The sequence below is a fragment of the Mytilus trossulus genome, chromosome 2, assembly GCF_036588685.1.
Source record: "Mytilus trossulus isolate FHL-02 chromosome 2, PNRI_Mtr1.1.1.hap1, whole genome shotgun sequence".
In the NCBI taxonomy this organism is placed as follows: domain Eukaryota; kingdom Metazoa; phylum Mollusca; class Bivalvia; order Mytilida; family Mytilidae; genus Mytilus; species Mytilus trossulus.
In genome coordinates, this window is record NC_086374.1 from 4171241 (window position 1) to 4187718 (window position 16478).

General features: G+C 34.1%; 1 protein-coding gene across 1 annotated transcript; it reads right to left on the reverse strand.

Annotated features, from left to right (window-relative positions):
• Positions 1–316: 316 nt before the first annotated feature.
• Positions 317–16224, reverse strand: LOC134706308 (uncharacterized). The gene is made up of 9 exons (XM_063565134.1): positions 15953–16224; positions 11351–11494; positions 10447–10563; positions 8918–9110; positions 7210–7535; positions 5979–6314; positions 5389–5511; positions 1266–1503; positions 317–822 (listed from the first exon to the last, which is right to left on the reverse strand). Exons 1-9 carry the CDS (start codon positions 16035–16037, stop codon positions 390–392), a joined length of 1995 nt encoding a protein of 664 aa, XP_063421204.1. The 5' UTR covers positions 16038–16224; the 3' UTR covers positions 317–389.
• Positions 16225–16478: the final 254 nt, after the last annotated feature.

Sequence of the window (16478 nt, forward strand, 5' to 3'; positions counted from 1 at the left end):
TATGGTGATTGTGCTTCGGAAACTACTGTTTTGAGGTTTGAGCATCGGTAAACTACTGTCACCGTCATTTATCATCTTTTTTCTTTTAAAACGCGTTTCTTACTGTTTATTATACAGTACGAAAATCCAATGCATTTGGTTATAATCTTCCAGAAAATCTTGTCATGACATCCAAGAAGAATGAAATTTCAGTATGAATTACGGAATAAAAGAATGTGAAAATAGTTTCAATTACATTTTAAATTGACTCATGCATCCTCAATTCTTTAAGATGAAGTAGTAAAATCGCATTAATACATAAAAATTAAAGAAAAGGTATTTGCAATTATTTGTTAAATTTCTTTAATACAAAACATAAATTCATGATGATAATCCTTTGATTCGTGTGGCTAATAGTCTGGATAAGGAAAGTAAGCATCCAATGTTGTTTGGCTTTTCCATGGAATAAAGACATTTGTGACATTCGGTTGTAATTGAGAATCTAGTGAAGGATAATGCCTGATGAGGATATCTTTCATATAGGTATTTTCCACGTAGTCAAGACCCCATTCAGTGTAAAATTCAGCAGTGTAATCATCCGTGAAAAATCTATCAGCTTCAAGTCTTCTTCGGGCCATCACCAAAAATATTCTGAAAAAAGTATCGCTAAATCCGAAACCCTCTGGAAGTGGTGATTCAGCCAAAGACCCAACGAGAAGGTCAATTTGTTCAACATCATCGTCATACATCATTCGGAGTTCTTCTACATGGGTAGCGTTCGTGGTAAGATCTTCAAATGACGTTATAGGTGTCAGGTGCAAATTCCTTCTCATCTCATTGTATCTATTAAAATCAAATGTTATCATATAAACACATATGAATTCAAAATAATGCTATTTTCACGTCGATACATCCATACCAATAAATATTGGCAGATATGGAATTGTGCTGATTTCAAGAATATTTTATGTAAAGTTTTATAAAGTTATAAATTTCGGTGGTCGATGTAATGAGTTTTCTCGTTGGCTTTATTTAGGTTTGTAGCACAGTATATCATTTATTTTATATATTGTAGTAGGCAAACCCTTTCAGAGTTTTGGGTCCCAAATGCTCTAGAACTTCATACTTTATTCGACATTTGTTTTAATCTTTTTTTCTTCGAGCGCTACTGATGAGTCTTTTAAAGAATAAACACGCGTCTGTCTTCCAGAATTTTAATCCTGGTATCTATGAAGAGTTTATTGTATGATATTAGATTCTCATAAATGTTATGTTTAAATGCTAACCTTGGTACGCCTCTTTCTCGGTCTCGAAGAATGTCTATCGTAGCTAGATCTACATGTCCTGATCCATGTGGACTTGAAGCTGGCAATTTTATATTTCGGAGAAAATTTGGGTAATTATGTAGCGTCATGGCTCCTGGATGATCATTACCCATCGAATAAAATATATTTTCCATTGAGTTTTCCTCGAAGACTGTCTCTGACTTTTCAAAAACAGCTTTCATCATATCATACTCATTTTCTGAGAGAAAAAAAAAACAATAATCAAATTAAAAACCAATTGTTCAGAGAACAATTGAAGGTCTTTCCACCAAACAATGTGTTTTAATATGAAAGTTGTAAAATTAAGTTTAAAATGTCATTTCAATCGATAAATGATAGTTTATTGTACGCTGATTCCAAAACTATATAGTTTCTTTACTTTTTTTTAAATAAGGGAGATGATTTGTTACTTCTGGTTTGAAAAATGTTACTTCCAATAATATTTAAATATTTTCTTGACACTGATTCCAAAAATATCTGGCTCTATATACTTTTATATTAATAAAATACCAAAAATAGCTACTCCCGGTTTACACAAGGTCACTTCCGGTTGTTTTTTTCAAGGTTTGATGGTTTGACATCTTTTGCCAGAAGTCTCATGGCTTTATCATGTATACATGTGAGGTAAAAGCAAAGGTCAAAATCTAAAACGTCAAATTAAGCTATGACCTTGAGATCAATTTCAAGGTCATAAACCAAGGACCTCAAATCAAAAGATCATAGGTCTTAATTATATTTGGTTAATCAGATATATCACCATACGTATGTTTTTAAATACAAGAGGGGAGAAAACTCACATTTACATTCATTGTACCCTTGCAATCAAAATTTACGTCTTACGAACTGTCCCAACTAACAATTAGGAAAAGGTAATTTGTCGATATCTTATACGGTTTCTGGAAATGAGTGTTAATAAGCCAAATTTACAAAAATTAGAATATGACCTTGACCTTTGACCTTGACCTAATTTTTATTTTTTTGGACCAAGGACCTCAAATCAAAAGATCCTATAGGTCCCTATCACTTATGCTTTACAAGATAGAAACGCATATCACTTATATCAAATGCATTAGGGGAAAAACTCTCATATGGAGCGTTCATATTGCTTCGGTCAAAATAGGACAAATCATGCGAAGGATATAACGAGCAATTTTGTAAAATAAATTTGTTGTAATCTTTTACGGTTGCAAAGGAGTCGTGGACACAAGGAAAACAGTGTTTGGGGAGATAACTCCTACAAAGAAAAGTATTCGGTTACGCAGGGTGAATTTCAAAAGCCCATAAACTGTTCTATATCATATACCAAATATCTAAGCGACATATTTCGAAACAAATATTTATCGCAAGAACAAAATTAGGCGGAAGAAAAAAAAATAAAAATAATCAGAAGAAAAACAATAGGTCTTTACACAGAAAAGTGGAAAGACCTAATAATTATCATTGCCATAATTCAGTTTTAAAAGAATAAATACTATGCAGTGGCTTATATGATTATTTCATCACGTCTCTCAGTGAGTAAGTCAGATCAAATTATAGACCAAGCGAAATATCAAATGAATACAATTAAAATAATTTATTTCATTTCGTGAATCAAGGTTTTTCTTAAAAACATATATCTTCGGAGCACCTGAGATCACCACTGGTTTTTGGTGGGGTTCGTGTTGTTTATTCTTTAGTTTTCTATGTTGTGTCATGTGTACTATTGTTTTTCTGTTTGTCTTTTTCATTTTTAGCCATGGCGTTGTCAGTTTGTTTTAGATTTACGAGTTTGACTGTCCCTTTGGTATCTTTCGTCCCTCTTTCATAAAAGATGGACATGTGGCATTGTTTCCAACAAGATAAATTCAAACAATGAGATAGTCCCAAACCGTTTATTAATATTTGAAATAAACGATTACGATAAAATTTAAAACAGAAGAATAACAGAAAGTCTATGAAACAGCAAACTAGAAAGACATGAAACCACAAACTATAACCTTAGGTCAACATCCAATGTACAAAACATTTTCTTTAAAATAACTCATTTAGGAGCAGTAAGCTAACAACAGTTTGTATGATTCGTTTGCAAATTTCAGGACAAAAATATATCTTAACCTAATGAACAGTTTTGTCTACGCCAAATTTGCTCCCAATGCTTTAATTTCAGAGATAAAAGTCAAAAACTGCATGTTATCCCTATGTTCTGTTTTTTTTTAGCTATGTCGAACATGTTGGTTGATAGGTGGGTTCATCGGACATATTTTTAAAACTAGGTAACCTAATAATGATTGTGACCAAGTTTGGTTAAATTTGTCTCAGTAGTTTCAGAGGAGAAGATTTTTGAAAGTTTGCCAAAATTTCGGGAAAAAAAGGTGAAAAATTTACTATAAAGATCAATAACACCATAAGGGGTCAATTGACCATTTTGAACCTGGTGACTTATTTGTAAATCTATCAAGATAATAACCAAAAACTGCAAAATTTCCATAAAATTACCATAAAAGATGCAGCAACCCAACAACGGGTTGTCCAATTCGTCTAAAAATTCCTGGACAGATAGATCTTGACCTGATAGATAATTTAACCCCGTGTCAGATTTGTACTACATGCTTTGGTTTCAGAGATATAATAGGCCAAAATCTACATTTTACCCCAATCGTAACTACTCGGACATTCTCGCTATGCAGTACAATAACGTTATTTCTTCGTTCAACCAGAAGGACCGAGTAGTTCCGATTGAATTTTACCCCTATGTTCTATTTCTAGCCATGGCGACCATCTTGGTTGGTTGGCCGGGTCATCGGACTCATTTTTTGAACTAGATACCCCAATGATGAGTGTGGCCAAGTTAAGTTAAGTTGAGCCTAGTAGTTTCAGAGGAGAAGATTTTTGTAAGAGTTAACGATGATGACGGACGACGGACGCCAAGTGATGATAAAAGCTCACGTGGCCTTTTGACCCATTTGAGCTAAAAAGAGACAACACCAAAAGACATAAGGATCCCACTAACATGTTTACCCGCCACATTCTATATGTATGCGCATGTCCCTGTCAGAAGCCTGTAATTCAGTGGTTGTCTTTTTTATGCCCAACCTACGATAGAAGAGGGACATTATGTTTTCTGGTCTGTGCGTCCATCCGTCCGTTCGTTCGTTCGTCGTCCGCCCATTTGCCCGTCTATCCGGCTTCAGATTAAAAATTTGGGTCAAGGTAGTTTTTGATGATGTTGTAGTCTAATCAACTTGAAACTTAGTACACATGTTCTCTATGACATGGTCTTTCTAATTTTAATGCCAAATTAAAGTTTTTATTCCAATCGCACGGTCCACTGAACATACAAAATTATAGTGCGAGTGGGGCATCATTGTACTGGGGACACATTTTTCTTTGTTGATAAATTAGGCTGTAACTTTTCTTGTTATAATTGTTTTACACTTGTCATTTCGATGACCCATAGTTGTTAATTTCTGTGTCATTTGGTCTCTGTGGTCTTATTCAAAATCATACCACATTTTTTTTAAAAATTAACAGCATACAAAACACAATATATAAAACTAAAATCAGAGCAACTTTGAAATTGTCTTAGCAGAAGAAGCATTCCATTCTGGACATCCAATTTTAACAGAAACCGTTGTTCTTCGTTATACTAGTATTAAATTCAACCTATCTTGATATTTTCAAATATTTCCATTATATTTTACGTCAGGCTAACTTCATTTAGTGGTGTTCATTTGGATAGAGATCTAAACGGAGTATGAGCAGTGAGTTTGGTCGGCCAGTTGTTAAGTTTTAGTTAAAAACAAAGAATGATCTTTGTGCTTTTGCATACATTCTCCATATTCGTGTTTGGTATTTATATATTTAACAGCGTTCGATAAAAAGGAGACGGAATATCCCAAGCATGAAGGAGACGGAATATCCCAAGCATGAAGGAGACATACAAAACTTAAAGGTTGAAGGGAAAATTTAAACATCAGGACAAGAAAGTCAAACAAATTCACAAAACACTACATAGAAAACTTAAGACTGAGTAACATGAACCCTTATCTATCAAGTTAAGCTTCTGATTCATAAATTGTATTTACGCGGGAATACGTATGCTTACCAACATCGTCTGTCTGGTGGTTTCGGATCTTCAGACTATCGGGCATTAGTGGATGCAGACGATACGCAGCTATAAAGTCTTGTGTTATAGAATATGGAACTCCTCGGATATTCTTGGGATTCCCTGCGTACAAAAAGAATGGTACAGAAAAAAATGATTCGATAAACTGAATTTTTATTTACAAGAAAAAATTTCATTATAATCTAACCATTGAATCGTGAATATACATTGTAACAGGTGTGGAAGGAGAGATTTATAATGATAAACCTTGTCAATCAAAATTATCCGTCATTTGAAAACAATGTTATCACTCGAGATAGATAATATTTGACTGAAAAGCAATCATCTATTTTTACAGTCAATTGAGTTTAAAAAAAAATTAAAACTTTTTTACAATAAAAAGGAGGACCCACATACAAAACGTGGAATTAATGCTTATTAAAGTTGGTCATTTGTTTTACTTTGTGTAAAATATTCAAGATTTTAGAATGTTCCCGCGAAACCGGATCACAACTAATGATGAAACTTTAAAGATACGGCGTAGTCAAATTTTGATTCAATGCCTTTAAAAGAAAAAAAACTATTCTTACCTATAGTTCCTGGAATTCCATTGGCTAATTGTGGAAACTGTTTTGCCAATTGCGCAGCTAAAATTTGATTGTTTTTGGCAAACTCCAACAGAGTAACGCCATACCAATTGCTGACTAAACCAAGTGTAACAAGCTTATTTTGCAAAATAGCTGGTGTCCATTCTAATGTATGAATTTTTGCAATTACAGCTGAAACAATTAGTCTTGCTGTATCGAATAATTGATTGTCATTCCATTTTGGATTTCTCTCCTTCAACATATCACATATATAGTTATGTTCCCGAGTCCATAAAATATGAAACACACCAAGTCCAACCCACCAATTCATATTTTGCCCTAAAATTAAACAAAATATAAATTTCACCTCTATTAGTATTATGTAAAAAGCGCCTACAGTTTTCACGAGAGGTACTAGCTATCGGTAGTCAATGTACTTTTCTATATTTTGTAAAACACTTATTCCTATCAGAAATAGTAGAGATAACTATTTCAATGTCATTAGTTGTTCCGTAATACAATTGCCTTTTCTGCATGTTTGCAATGGAGATCTTTAAAAAAAAAAAAGAGAGATTGATTCATTGATTGATTGTTGGTCTTTTAACGCCATTTTCAATCTATTTGGTGGCGGTCAGTTTTTATGGGTGGAAGAATCCGGAGCGCCCAGAGAGAAAACCACCGACCTTCGATAGGAAAACTGACAATTCTAGTCAAGTAAGATTGGAGACGAGTGCACGATCGCGAGCGGGGTTGGAACTCACTAGCTCAACGTTGACTGGCTATGGATTACAGTAGTAGAACTTTTAAGACCACTTGGCAGACGAATTGAATTGTGCTACAGTTGTCATTTCAAGGTCATTTGTTGCTGGTCCTTTATAAATGTCTTTATGTAATTTAACACATATATATAGTAAGGGTAAACTAAAACACATATCTAAAAAAAATAGTTATTAAGTTAGTCTATCTTTTAAGTAAAATCGGATTGGTTTTTATAGTTTCAGATATTGTACAATATCATAATCAGAAAATTCCTTTAAATGTTTTTGTCATTTTTAATATTTAATGACCAATCTTTGATCCTAACTTCAAATTTTCTGTTTATATTTTTCCTAAATCTGGAGGTTGGAAGATATAATCTTAGTCAAGTCAAACATTGCTTTACGAAACCAAGACATGACAAGACTATGTTTAATGTTTGGACTGACAAATTGTTCCCATATTTAACAGTACTCACCAGTTATGGGTAATCCCGTTGATGGTTCTATTGGCAGGCGATTTTCATCCGTCATTATAAGCTTACCGTCTTTTTTTGTGCGTATTCGTTTGATTATTTTTTTATTAACTCCATACAATTGAGATGCATCCCACCAGTGTGTGACAGTATTTTGATATGTGTCGTAGTCCTTAACATCCTTACAGTATGAGAAACCATCTGGCAATCTTTTGCAGATGTCTTTGTTTATTCCCGGGAGAGGGGTACAATCGTCGGACCTAGTGGCTGGTATCTTCATTGTTTCATTAAATTCAGGGTCATCATCTTCCAAGGAAACCTCCATTGTTCTGTGAAAATCATAACATTTTATGTCGAACGAGACAGTGATGACAAGCAAGATATTCACAGTTTTATTTAGTAAACTTTTTTTTTATGAAAACGAAGTTGACAAAAATTACTACAAAATCATATATATACCTACTCTGTCGTTTTAATTTTAACATTTTTAACGACAACTGTCAGAAGTGGGCTATTTTGCTTATAACGGCAGCTCAAGAAAAATGGCAGACAGAGTGGTAAAAAGATTTGGAAGAGAACGAAGATCTCTCAAAGAAAATATATCGTGAGGACGATGTTCTCAGTCTTACTGATTCAGAGTTGGAAATTTCTTCCTGTATGAACAACGGCTAAAGGATTTCATCAACGCAGAAGTCAAGTCTAGTACTACTAAAACGTCCGATGCTATGTTCGGTAGCTTGGACCCCTAATCTCTAGAAAAAAGCATTTCTGGTGTTGACAGTAACATATTAATGTATGTGTTGAAATTCATACAAGATAATCAGAAAAAAAACCAAGACGTTCAACTTGATTCTTTCAACAATAAAGTAAATGAATTGTATTAGAATGAATACGATAACTCAAGAGTATGATGATGCAAATGATGATTTAGACATAGACTAGAGACTAGAGCTTCTGGCCAAAAGTCTGGGTCAGATGAAAACAATAATGTGCAAGGCAAAACACAAGATTCGAAATAGTCAGCGGACAAAGTACTATATGAGTAAACGGTTTAAACATTGACGAACCTTGGTAGAATACATAACAACCTTGTTAAAAAATGACACGAATGACAGCAAATTCCATATGATGATATTATCAGTAGTAAAAAGATGATGTATCAAAAAGTAAAATCACAAAAATGCTGAACTTAGAGGAAAATCAATTCGGTAAGTCCATAATCACATGGCAAAATCAAATAACAAAACGCATAAAATACGAACAACTGTCATATTCCTGACTTGGTGAAAAAAAATCCTGTTTGTCTGATGTTTACTTATAAATGGACTTAATTTTTCTGCCACTTAACATTTCTTTGACGTAATTGTCAACTGGTTTTGAAGTTGGGCGAGTTGGCAGACGTGAAAATTGTATATTCGTCTAGATTCTACATTTTCTCATTAAGTGGGGCGAGTTGGCAGGAGGGAAAATTAACGGGATTTAACACAAGTAGGACGATTTTTTAAAAATTTGGGCGAGTTGGTAAACAAGTTTGGGACGATTTTTTTTAAAAGTGGGGCGAGTTGATGAAAAAGTGGGCGGTTTGGTTTTGGGTGATTTACCAGTGGAGCGATTTGTCCTGCTTTCTCCTTGTACTGTTCATCTTTCTTTTTTCTAATTTATAGTGAAACTGTACATCAGCAAACAAACAAAATATTCCAAACGTACATACCTGCTCCTGTCATTTGTACCACTATCAAACCAGTCATGTATCATAAACTGTATCCAACCAGCTACCAGAATGTTTATACTTGTAGCTGGTATAAATTCACTTCTCTGCATCAATTTTCTGCTGATATCACGTGGGTTCGGTTTATACAGATTGCAGTAATCCTGAGATGTGACTTTGAGCGGAACATTTCTTCCTAAAAATCAATAAAATAAAAATTCGAATAATATACATTCTGTATCATGTGTAAGCCTGTCCTAAGTCAGGAGCATGCATACTTGTTTTTTTGTTCATTTTTTTTACACATCAATAGGCCGTCCGTTTTCTCGTTTGAATTGTTTTACATTTGTAATAGCGGGGTCTTTTATAGATGACTTTGCGATGGGAGCTTTACTCATTGTTGAAGCCATACGGCGACCTATAGTATTGTTTTTTTAATCTCTTGTGAAGAATTGTCTCATTTTCAATCGTACCACATGTTCTTTTGTTTTATACAGTTATTGTGAACAATTAAATCTACAAAAAAAGAACTAAATAAGATATAAATTAAAACAAAACAAAATTGAGTTGCGTGGTGGCATGATGATCAGTAAATAAGGTTAACATTACCAAGTCAAATAGTAGATAAATAAATTCTGTATAAAAATAATGAAAAATTACTAATGATTACTCTACAAAATTTGAAAAATACATGAGAATCCAAGCTCCTTCCCATGTAATATATGTGTTGAACGACATTTACTATGGAACAATTGTTTTGATTTAACTCAAATAGTAAATAAATAAACGGTAAGCTGCTGGATGATTTAACTCACCTAAACGGTAATTAATGCCTCCTGCTGCTGGATGCTTTAACTCACCTAACGGTAATTAATGCCTCCTGCTGCTGGATGATTTAACTCACCTCACGGTGATTAATGCCTCCTGCTGCTGGATGATTTAACCCACCTCACGGTAATTAATGCCTCCTGCTGTTGGATGATTTAACTCACCTAACGGTAATTAATGCCTCCTGCTGCTGGATGATTTAACTCACCTTATGGTAACTAATGCCTCCTGCTGCTGTATGATTTAACTCACCTAAACGGTAATTAATGCCTCCAGCTGCTGGATGATTTAACTCACCTAATGGTAACTAATGCCTCCTGCTGCTGGATGATTTAACTCACCTAAACGGTAATTAATGCCTCCTGCTGCTTGATGATTTAACTCACCTAAACGGTAATTAATGCCTCCTGCTGCTGGATGATTTAACTCACCTAAACGGTAACTAATGCCTCCTGCTGCTGGATGATTTAACTCACCTAAACGGTAATTAATGCCTCCTGCTGCTGGATGATTTAACTCACCTAACCGGTAATTAATGGCTCAGCCTGCTGCTGGATGATTTAACTCACCTAAACGGTAATTAATGCCTCCAGCTGCTGGATGATTTAACTCACCTAAACGGTAATAAATGCCTCATGCTGCTGGATGATTTAACTCACCTAAACGGTAAGTAATGCCTCCTGCTTTTGGATGATTTAACTCACCTAAACGGTAATTAATGCCTCCCGCTGCCGGATTGTCTAAATCGTTACAATATCCGTCTACTCGTCTAGCCTTGTCCAAAGATTTTGGACATTTTTTCTTTCCCTTTTCCAGTTTACCTATAACATAAGTTTGATTCGATATGAGAGGGATAGGATTTCAATTTTCATGAATGAATTGCTTATACACCTGAATTAATTTACATAATATTGCATCAAATCTATATGTACATTTTATATTCGTTCATTTAATTTAGCAGATATATAATTTAGGTAATTTGGTGGGGTTCGTGTTGCTAAGTCTTTCGTTTTCTTCTTTATTTATTCTGTGTTGTTTGACTGTCGACCGTCAGGGCATTGTTGGTTTGTTTTCGACTTCAGGCCTAGGGGAGTTATCATTACAGCAGATTCCATTGAGTGTGTAGCCAAATGTAATATCTTTGGTTAGCTTGCTTGTTAACTGAACCATGAAGTCATTGTTAGGTCAGGTATACTTTCCCCCATTCGAAGTAGCATAGTCCAAACAGATAGATTGGTTTTATGTGAACAAGTCTATTCTTAAAGTAGGGAAGTTTACCTAACCTAACAATGACTTCACGGTTCAGCTAACAAGCAAGCTAACCAAAGATATTTCCATTGGCTGCACACTCAATGGAATCCGCTGTAACAAAATACACAATAATGCTATTTGGGAGGTTCAGCTTGAATGCAATGAGCTGATATAACAAATCCGAAAGATCAAAATACAACCTGTTCAAATATAAAAAAAACAAAAAAAAACCATATCAGCTATAGCTGATACACATTCTTTAATGATTGTTTCTAAAAAAAAAAATCTTAAACAAGAACAGAAATCTAGAATAAGGTGACTATTCAAGTTTGAAGTTTTCAGTTCTGATTAACTTACCAATTTTTGGGTCAAAACATTTTCGTTTTTTTGCTGGACTCTCTGTATAACCATCTATCAAATTTTCCCTCTGTAGTTGACCCTGTGCCCCAGCTAGAGCAACAACATCATACGGATAAGGATATTGCCACCAGTTTGAAGGAACTGCAATACGATATAAGTTACTAGATAGGAACATTTGACAAACGTTATTAAAACATACTTGGACTTATAAATAAATGAAGATATTAAAACAATAAGCATAAAACAAAATGGTCTTAAAATTCGCAAGCCGTTCAACCATACACCTTCAAGTAAAGTTCAAACACTAACTATATATAACTTCTATGTCATTTGTTCTCTGATAGAGAGTTGTATTATTGCCCATCAAACCACTTCATCTTATTTTTGTATAAAACAAACCAAACTTAAATGTAAATAAAATAAAAAGAGCATAACAACTGACCTTATCAAACGTTACGTTGTCAACCAATTGTGCGTTAATCCTGCAGTGGTTTTATAGCTAGCTAAACCTCCAGCTCGTATGTCATTTTTTTTTATACTTCCGTACATTAGTGATATTGACAAAATTGGCGCGGGACGTTTGCGCTTTTTTTAAATGGACATTTGCGCTTCAATTCATAGTACATAGATATAGGAAGATGTTGTAAGAGTTCCAATGGGACTACTCTTTATCTAAGTAACATTTTATAAAAGTAAACCATTATAGGTCAAGGTACGGTATTCAATTCGGAGACTCACATCGAACAGCAAGTTATAAAGGGCGCTTTTGATAAAAGGACATTTGCGCTTTTTATATAGGACATTTGCGCTTTTACAATATTTACTTTTCATAACTAACCTCCATTCTTATTCATTTTTTTTTTATTATAGTTAAAAGTCATAACGTAGGACATTCGTGTGTTTAAGAGTTATTTCAAAGCACATTAGTATAGTTATGTATACTAGCTAAAAGTAAACATTCTAAAGATGAAAAGACACGTATAGTCATCACGGATCAGTTTTAGCTTTATATCTGAAGCCCAGGAAATAAACAGATTAAGCTCCTTTAAATAAATCTTAAGTTTTTTTTCTCAATTCATGACCGAGGTTCCTACGAATTTTAAGGAAATTAACTGACTGTTGTTCAATGACCAAAAAAACGCCACATTATGTATGCATGTGTCTGTCCCAAGTCAGTAGCCTGTAATTCCGTGGTTGTCGTTTGTTTATGTGTTACATATTTGATTTTCGTTCATTTTTTATATAAATAAGGCCGTTACTTTTCTCGTTTGAATTGTTTACATTGTCAATTCGGGGTCTTTTATAGCTGACTATGCGGTATGGGCTTTGCTCATTGTTGAAGGCCGTATCGTGACCTATAGTTGTTAATTTTTGTGTCATTTTGGTTTCTTGTGGAGAGTTGTTTCGTTGGCAATCATATCACATCTTTCTTTTTTTTTATATATATATATCATATACATTTTTGTACTCGTCTTTAACTTTAAACTCTGTGTTTAAGACGTTGTCAATGTGAACTAACTAACCACACATATAATTTGAATTTATTTATATATGACTATATCTCATTAAGGTTACAGTAGACGACTCTCGAAAAAAAAAAACCGCAAATGTCCAGTCAATTTAATACAGGTATTGAAGACTTAAAGCTCAAATGTCCATAGTGTTTGAAGCGGAAAATTTTAAGTTCTATCGTGTTACAGGTTAAAAAAAACACAAATGTCCTGTGCCCGACAAAATTTGGTGAGCAACCCAAACAATTTTTTTTTAACGTGACAAATATTCTGACTGAGTAGTCAAAAACTTGTAAATATACACCACGCACATACACCACACACATACACCACGCACATACACCACGCACATACACCACACACATACACCACACACATACACCACGCACATACACCACGCACATACACCACACACATACACCACGCACATACGACACAACTGACTAAATAATTCAAACAAAAATGCATTCAAATAAACCTAACAAAAAAGACGCAAACATAAAAGTTTTTGTTGATAAATTTGACACCTATCGATAACAAGTATTTTACGCTCTTTCGGCCTTTCGGTTTGGATTTGAATAGAATAAAAGAGTAAATTCACGCTTGTGCATGAGAAGATATTAAAAATAATGTTATTAAGTATTCAACATCAAATCAAGACACAAGAATTAGTCCTCTGCTAGTTATTCGTATTATTTGATTTAGGCATTTAGAACCTTGGTCGACCCCAGAGTTTAAATGTCTATAACACGTACGATATGACTCTTAGAGGTTCCCGATTTGCTACCGTAACTTATAACAAGATATTTTTTGGAAATTCCAACTTCAAATGCCACATCTTCCAATGTTGCTCATCGTTACTGTGACGTTTCGTGAAGTTTAGAGCATTTTGAGAATTTTGAAATTTTTGGTGTAGTTTCCATGGCAACACAGTAGTTCCAATGAGTACCAAAATCATCCAATACCTGTATATAGTGGGCACCTACATTGTATTAAAATATAATGATTCTGAGTTAAAGCTTATACAAACAGTTCACCAAAACAAAAAACTGGATTTTTTCACATTTGTTCCGTTTCCATGGTAACGGCAGCCATCTTGAAAGTGCCACCTCCAAAAAGCAAATCTTCATTTGGTGGTTAACATTATGGTATAGTTCCATCTTCTTGGGTCCATTCATATGAGAGTTCCAGACCGGACAAAAATGTGTGGAAGAAAAATAATAAAAAAACCAAAAAGAAACGTAGAATAACAATATGTCACCCCAACTCCGTTGAGGGTGCCATAATAAGAGCTATTTTAACCCCATTCAAAATGTAAAATGTTGAAGGTAAATACAAAACCGGTTTCGCTATTGAGGTCACTTTTAAAATTTAGAAAGTGTATGCAAGGTACTGATCGGTATTAACTGTACATGAATAAATATAAACACGACGGAACATCTTTGATAAAGTAAATTGTTTTTTTTTATTAAATTATCAGGAGGATGCCTTTCCATTTTCATATAATTTCAAATTGTAGGTTATTTTAGTTGTTTAAATTCATTATCTTTAATACCATTATCATATTTTCCTGCAAGTTGCAAAAATCATTCAGACGTATGAGAAATTTTACCAAAAGTTAAAAGTACGAATACAGTATCAAAAAAAGATACACACATAAAATATTCAAAGAACACAAGTGTCAGTGCAATTGTATTTTATCCATAATAACAGTGGCGGATGTGGTTTTTTTTTAATTGGCAACCGAATAGTAAATACTGATTTTTCAATATTTTTCATTTCACTTTTTAGAATCGTTTCGAGAAAAAAAATATCGAAGAATTTGCACGTTTCTCACTCAAAATGAAATCTCAGCTCCCTCATCCTCTCAAGCAAAACATATTGTGTAATGATCGAAATAAATAATTTTATTATTTTAGTATGTACTGGTAAATGCCTCCGATATCCGAAGAACCCCTCGAAAGGTACAGTGGCATCCATGTACACTCCTAATCGGGATTAATGGAGATGTGTCACTAACGTATATTTATACGACAATTATTTTTAGAAGGACAATTCAATCCCCAACCAACACAAAGGGAGTGTTAGGACACCGGGAAGTCTGTTATTATGGTGGAGGAAGCCGAAGTGCTCGGAGAGAACCACCGGGCCACTCGGTGGAAACAGACAAACCAGAGAGATATCAGAAGATTGATCTCCAGGTCAAAGCAGGGACAACTTTGACCAACCGAGGCCCCCAAAGTACCCATTCTAGTTTTAACTCCGGTCTGGGTACCAGAGATGTGTGTGAGAGGGTGAAAATTACCCTTCTGATGTACTGATTTTTTTTTAGCATCCCGAGTGAGAATCGAACTCGGGACCTTCAGCACTGTAGCCATCGGTCTTAACCACTAGACCACGAACTCACAATAAAAACTAAATTCAAATTCATGCAACAACTAATCAAAATACGAAAACTACGCAATTTTGACACGTTAACAAATATAACCAACACCAGTATCATGTGTTTAAGAAAGTAGATTATAGTTATTATTTTAATTATAATTAATTTGTATGTACGAAAACAATTTTTTTTTCTGTAAAAAAACCCCGAACTAAAACAAAATACCTATAACAAACAGAAACACAAATCTATCTTTAGAATCTTAAGGTCGTGTCAATTTCAACTCAGTTCGTTTAAGGTCTGTTTGATTCATCCACTTATGCATAATCAAGTTATTCCATAAAGAATCATAAACAAAGTGTTCTAGAAACGTTAAAACGTTATCAAATAAATCGTTAAGCTAGTTTTTTTATGATTCGCAAATCAATTCTTTAAATTTCATCGTAATTAATAAGATAATTTCATGCGTTAAATGATATCTCCGAAACAGCACCAACAGTTGTGTTACGTACCAACCGTACCTGATACGTAGCAAATTGGGAAACCTCTTGTGAGCCTTACAAACGAACGTTCATGAAAATATAACCTATGATCGTAAATAAATGGTCTCGTCCACACTGTTATGAAAACGATTATATCTCATTGACATTCATATAACAACTCCTTATTATATATTCTATAACCATGCCTCTGAAAATTTCTTACCTGATGGACCTTGTGCTGTACTATGGTTTACTACTAAACATGCGAGAAGCAAACAATACAAATGTTTATAATCAGAAGTCTCCATTTATTCGGGTCCACTTGGTGATATGGTTTATACTTGTGTAAACATTAAATGTTAAAGGCGTGTTAGACTACTCGACACTACTGCTGTCGCTCGTGTTGGATGAAAGATGAATCGTGCATAAAAGCCTAAACAGGATTCTACACGTACCACTACAGATACAGTTACAATAGGATGTGGGGACCATCTCAATAAGTACAAATACTAAATAGTGTTTTTTACTGTTTGGGCGTGTTTGATACCGCTGAGATCAGATCAGGTTATCGGAATTTTCGGGAGATACCCAATCATGCAATGCTATATTGCTATTAGGCAAGTAATCATCAAAATTCCAAATTTGCATTTTAAAATTAATCATTGAGCATTCATTTTCTTCTTTTGTGAAAGAGGATTTGTGCATTTTTTAATTTGTTTTAAAATCGTAACAGATTGAAAGCAAACCAA

Coding starts and splice junctions, on each gene's coding strand:
- LOC134706308 (XM_063565134.1), bottom strand. CDS start 16,037: ATGGAGACTTCTGATTATAAACATTTGTATTGTTTGCTTCTCGCATGT. Junction 11,495..15,952: donor TACAGCACAAGGTCCATCAG/GTAAGAAATTTT, acceptor ATCGTATTGCAG/TTCCTTCAAACTGGTGGCAA. Junction 1,504..5,388: donor CCACCAGACAGACGATGTTG/GTAAGCATACGT, acceptor TTTTTCTCTCAG/AAAATGAGTATGATATGATG.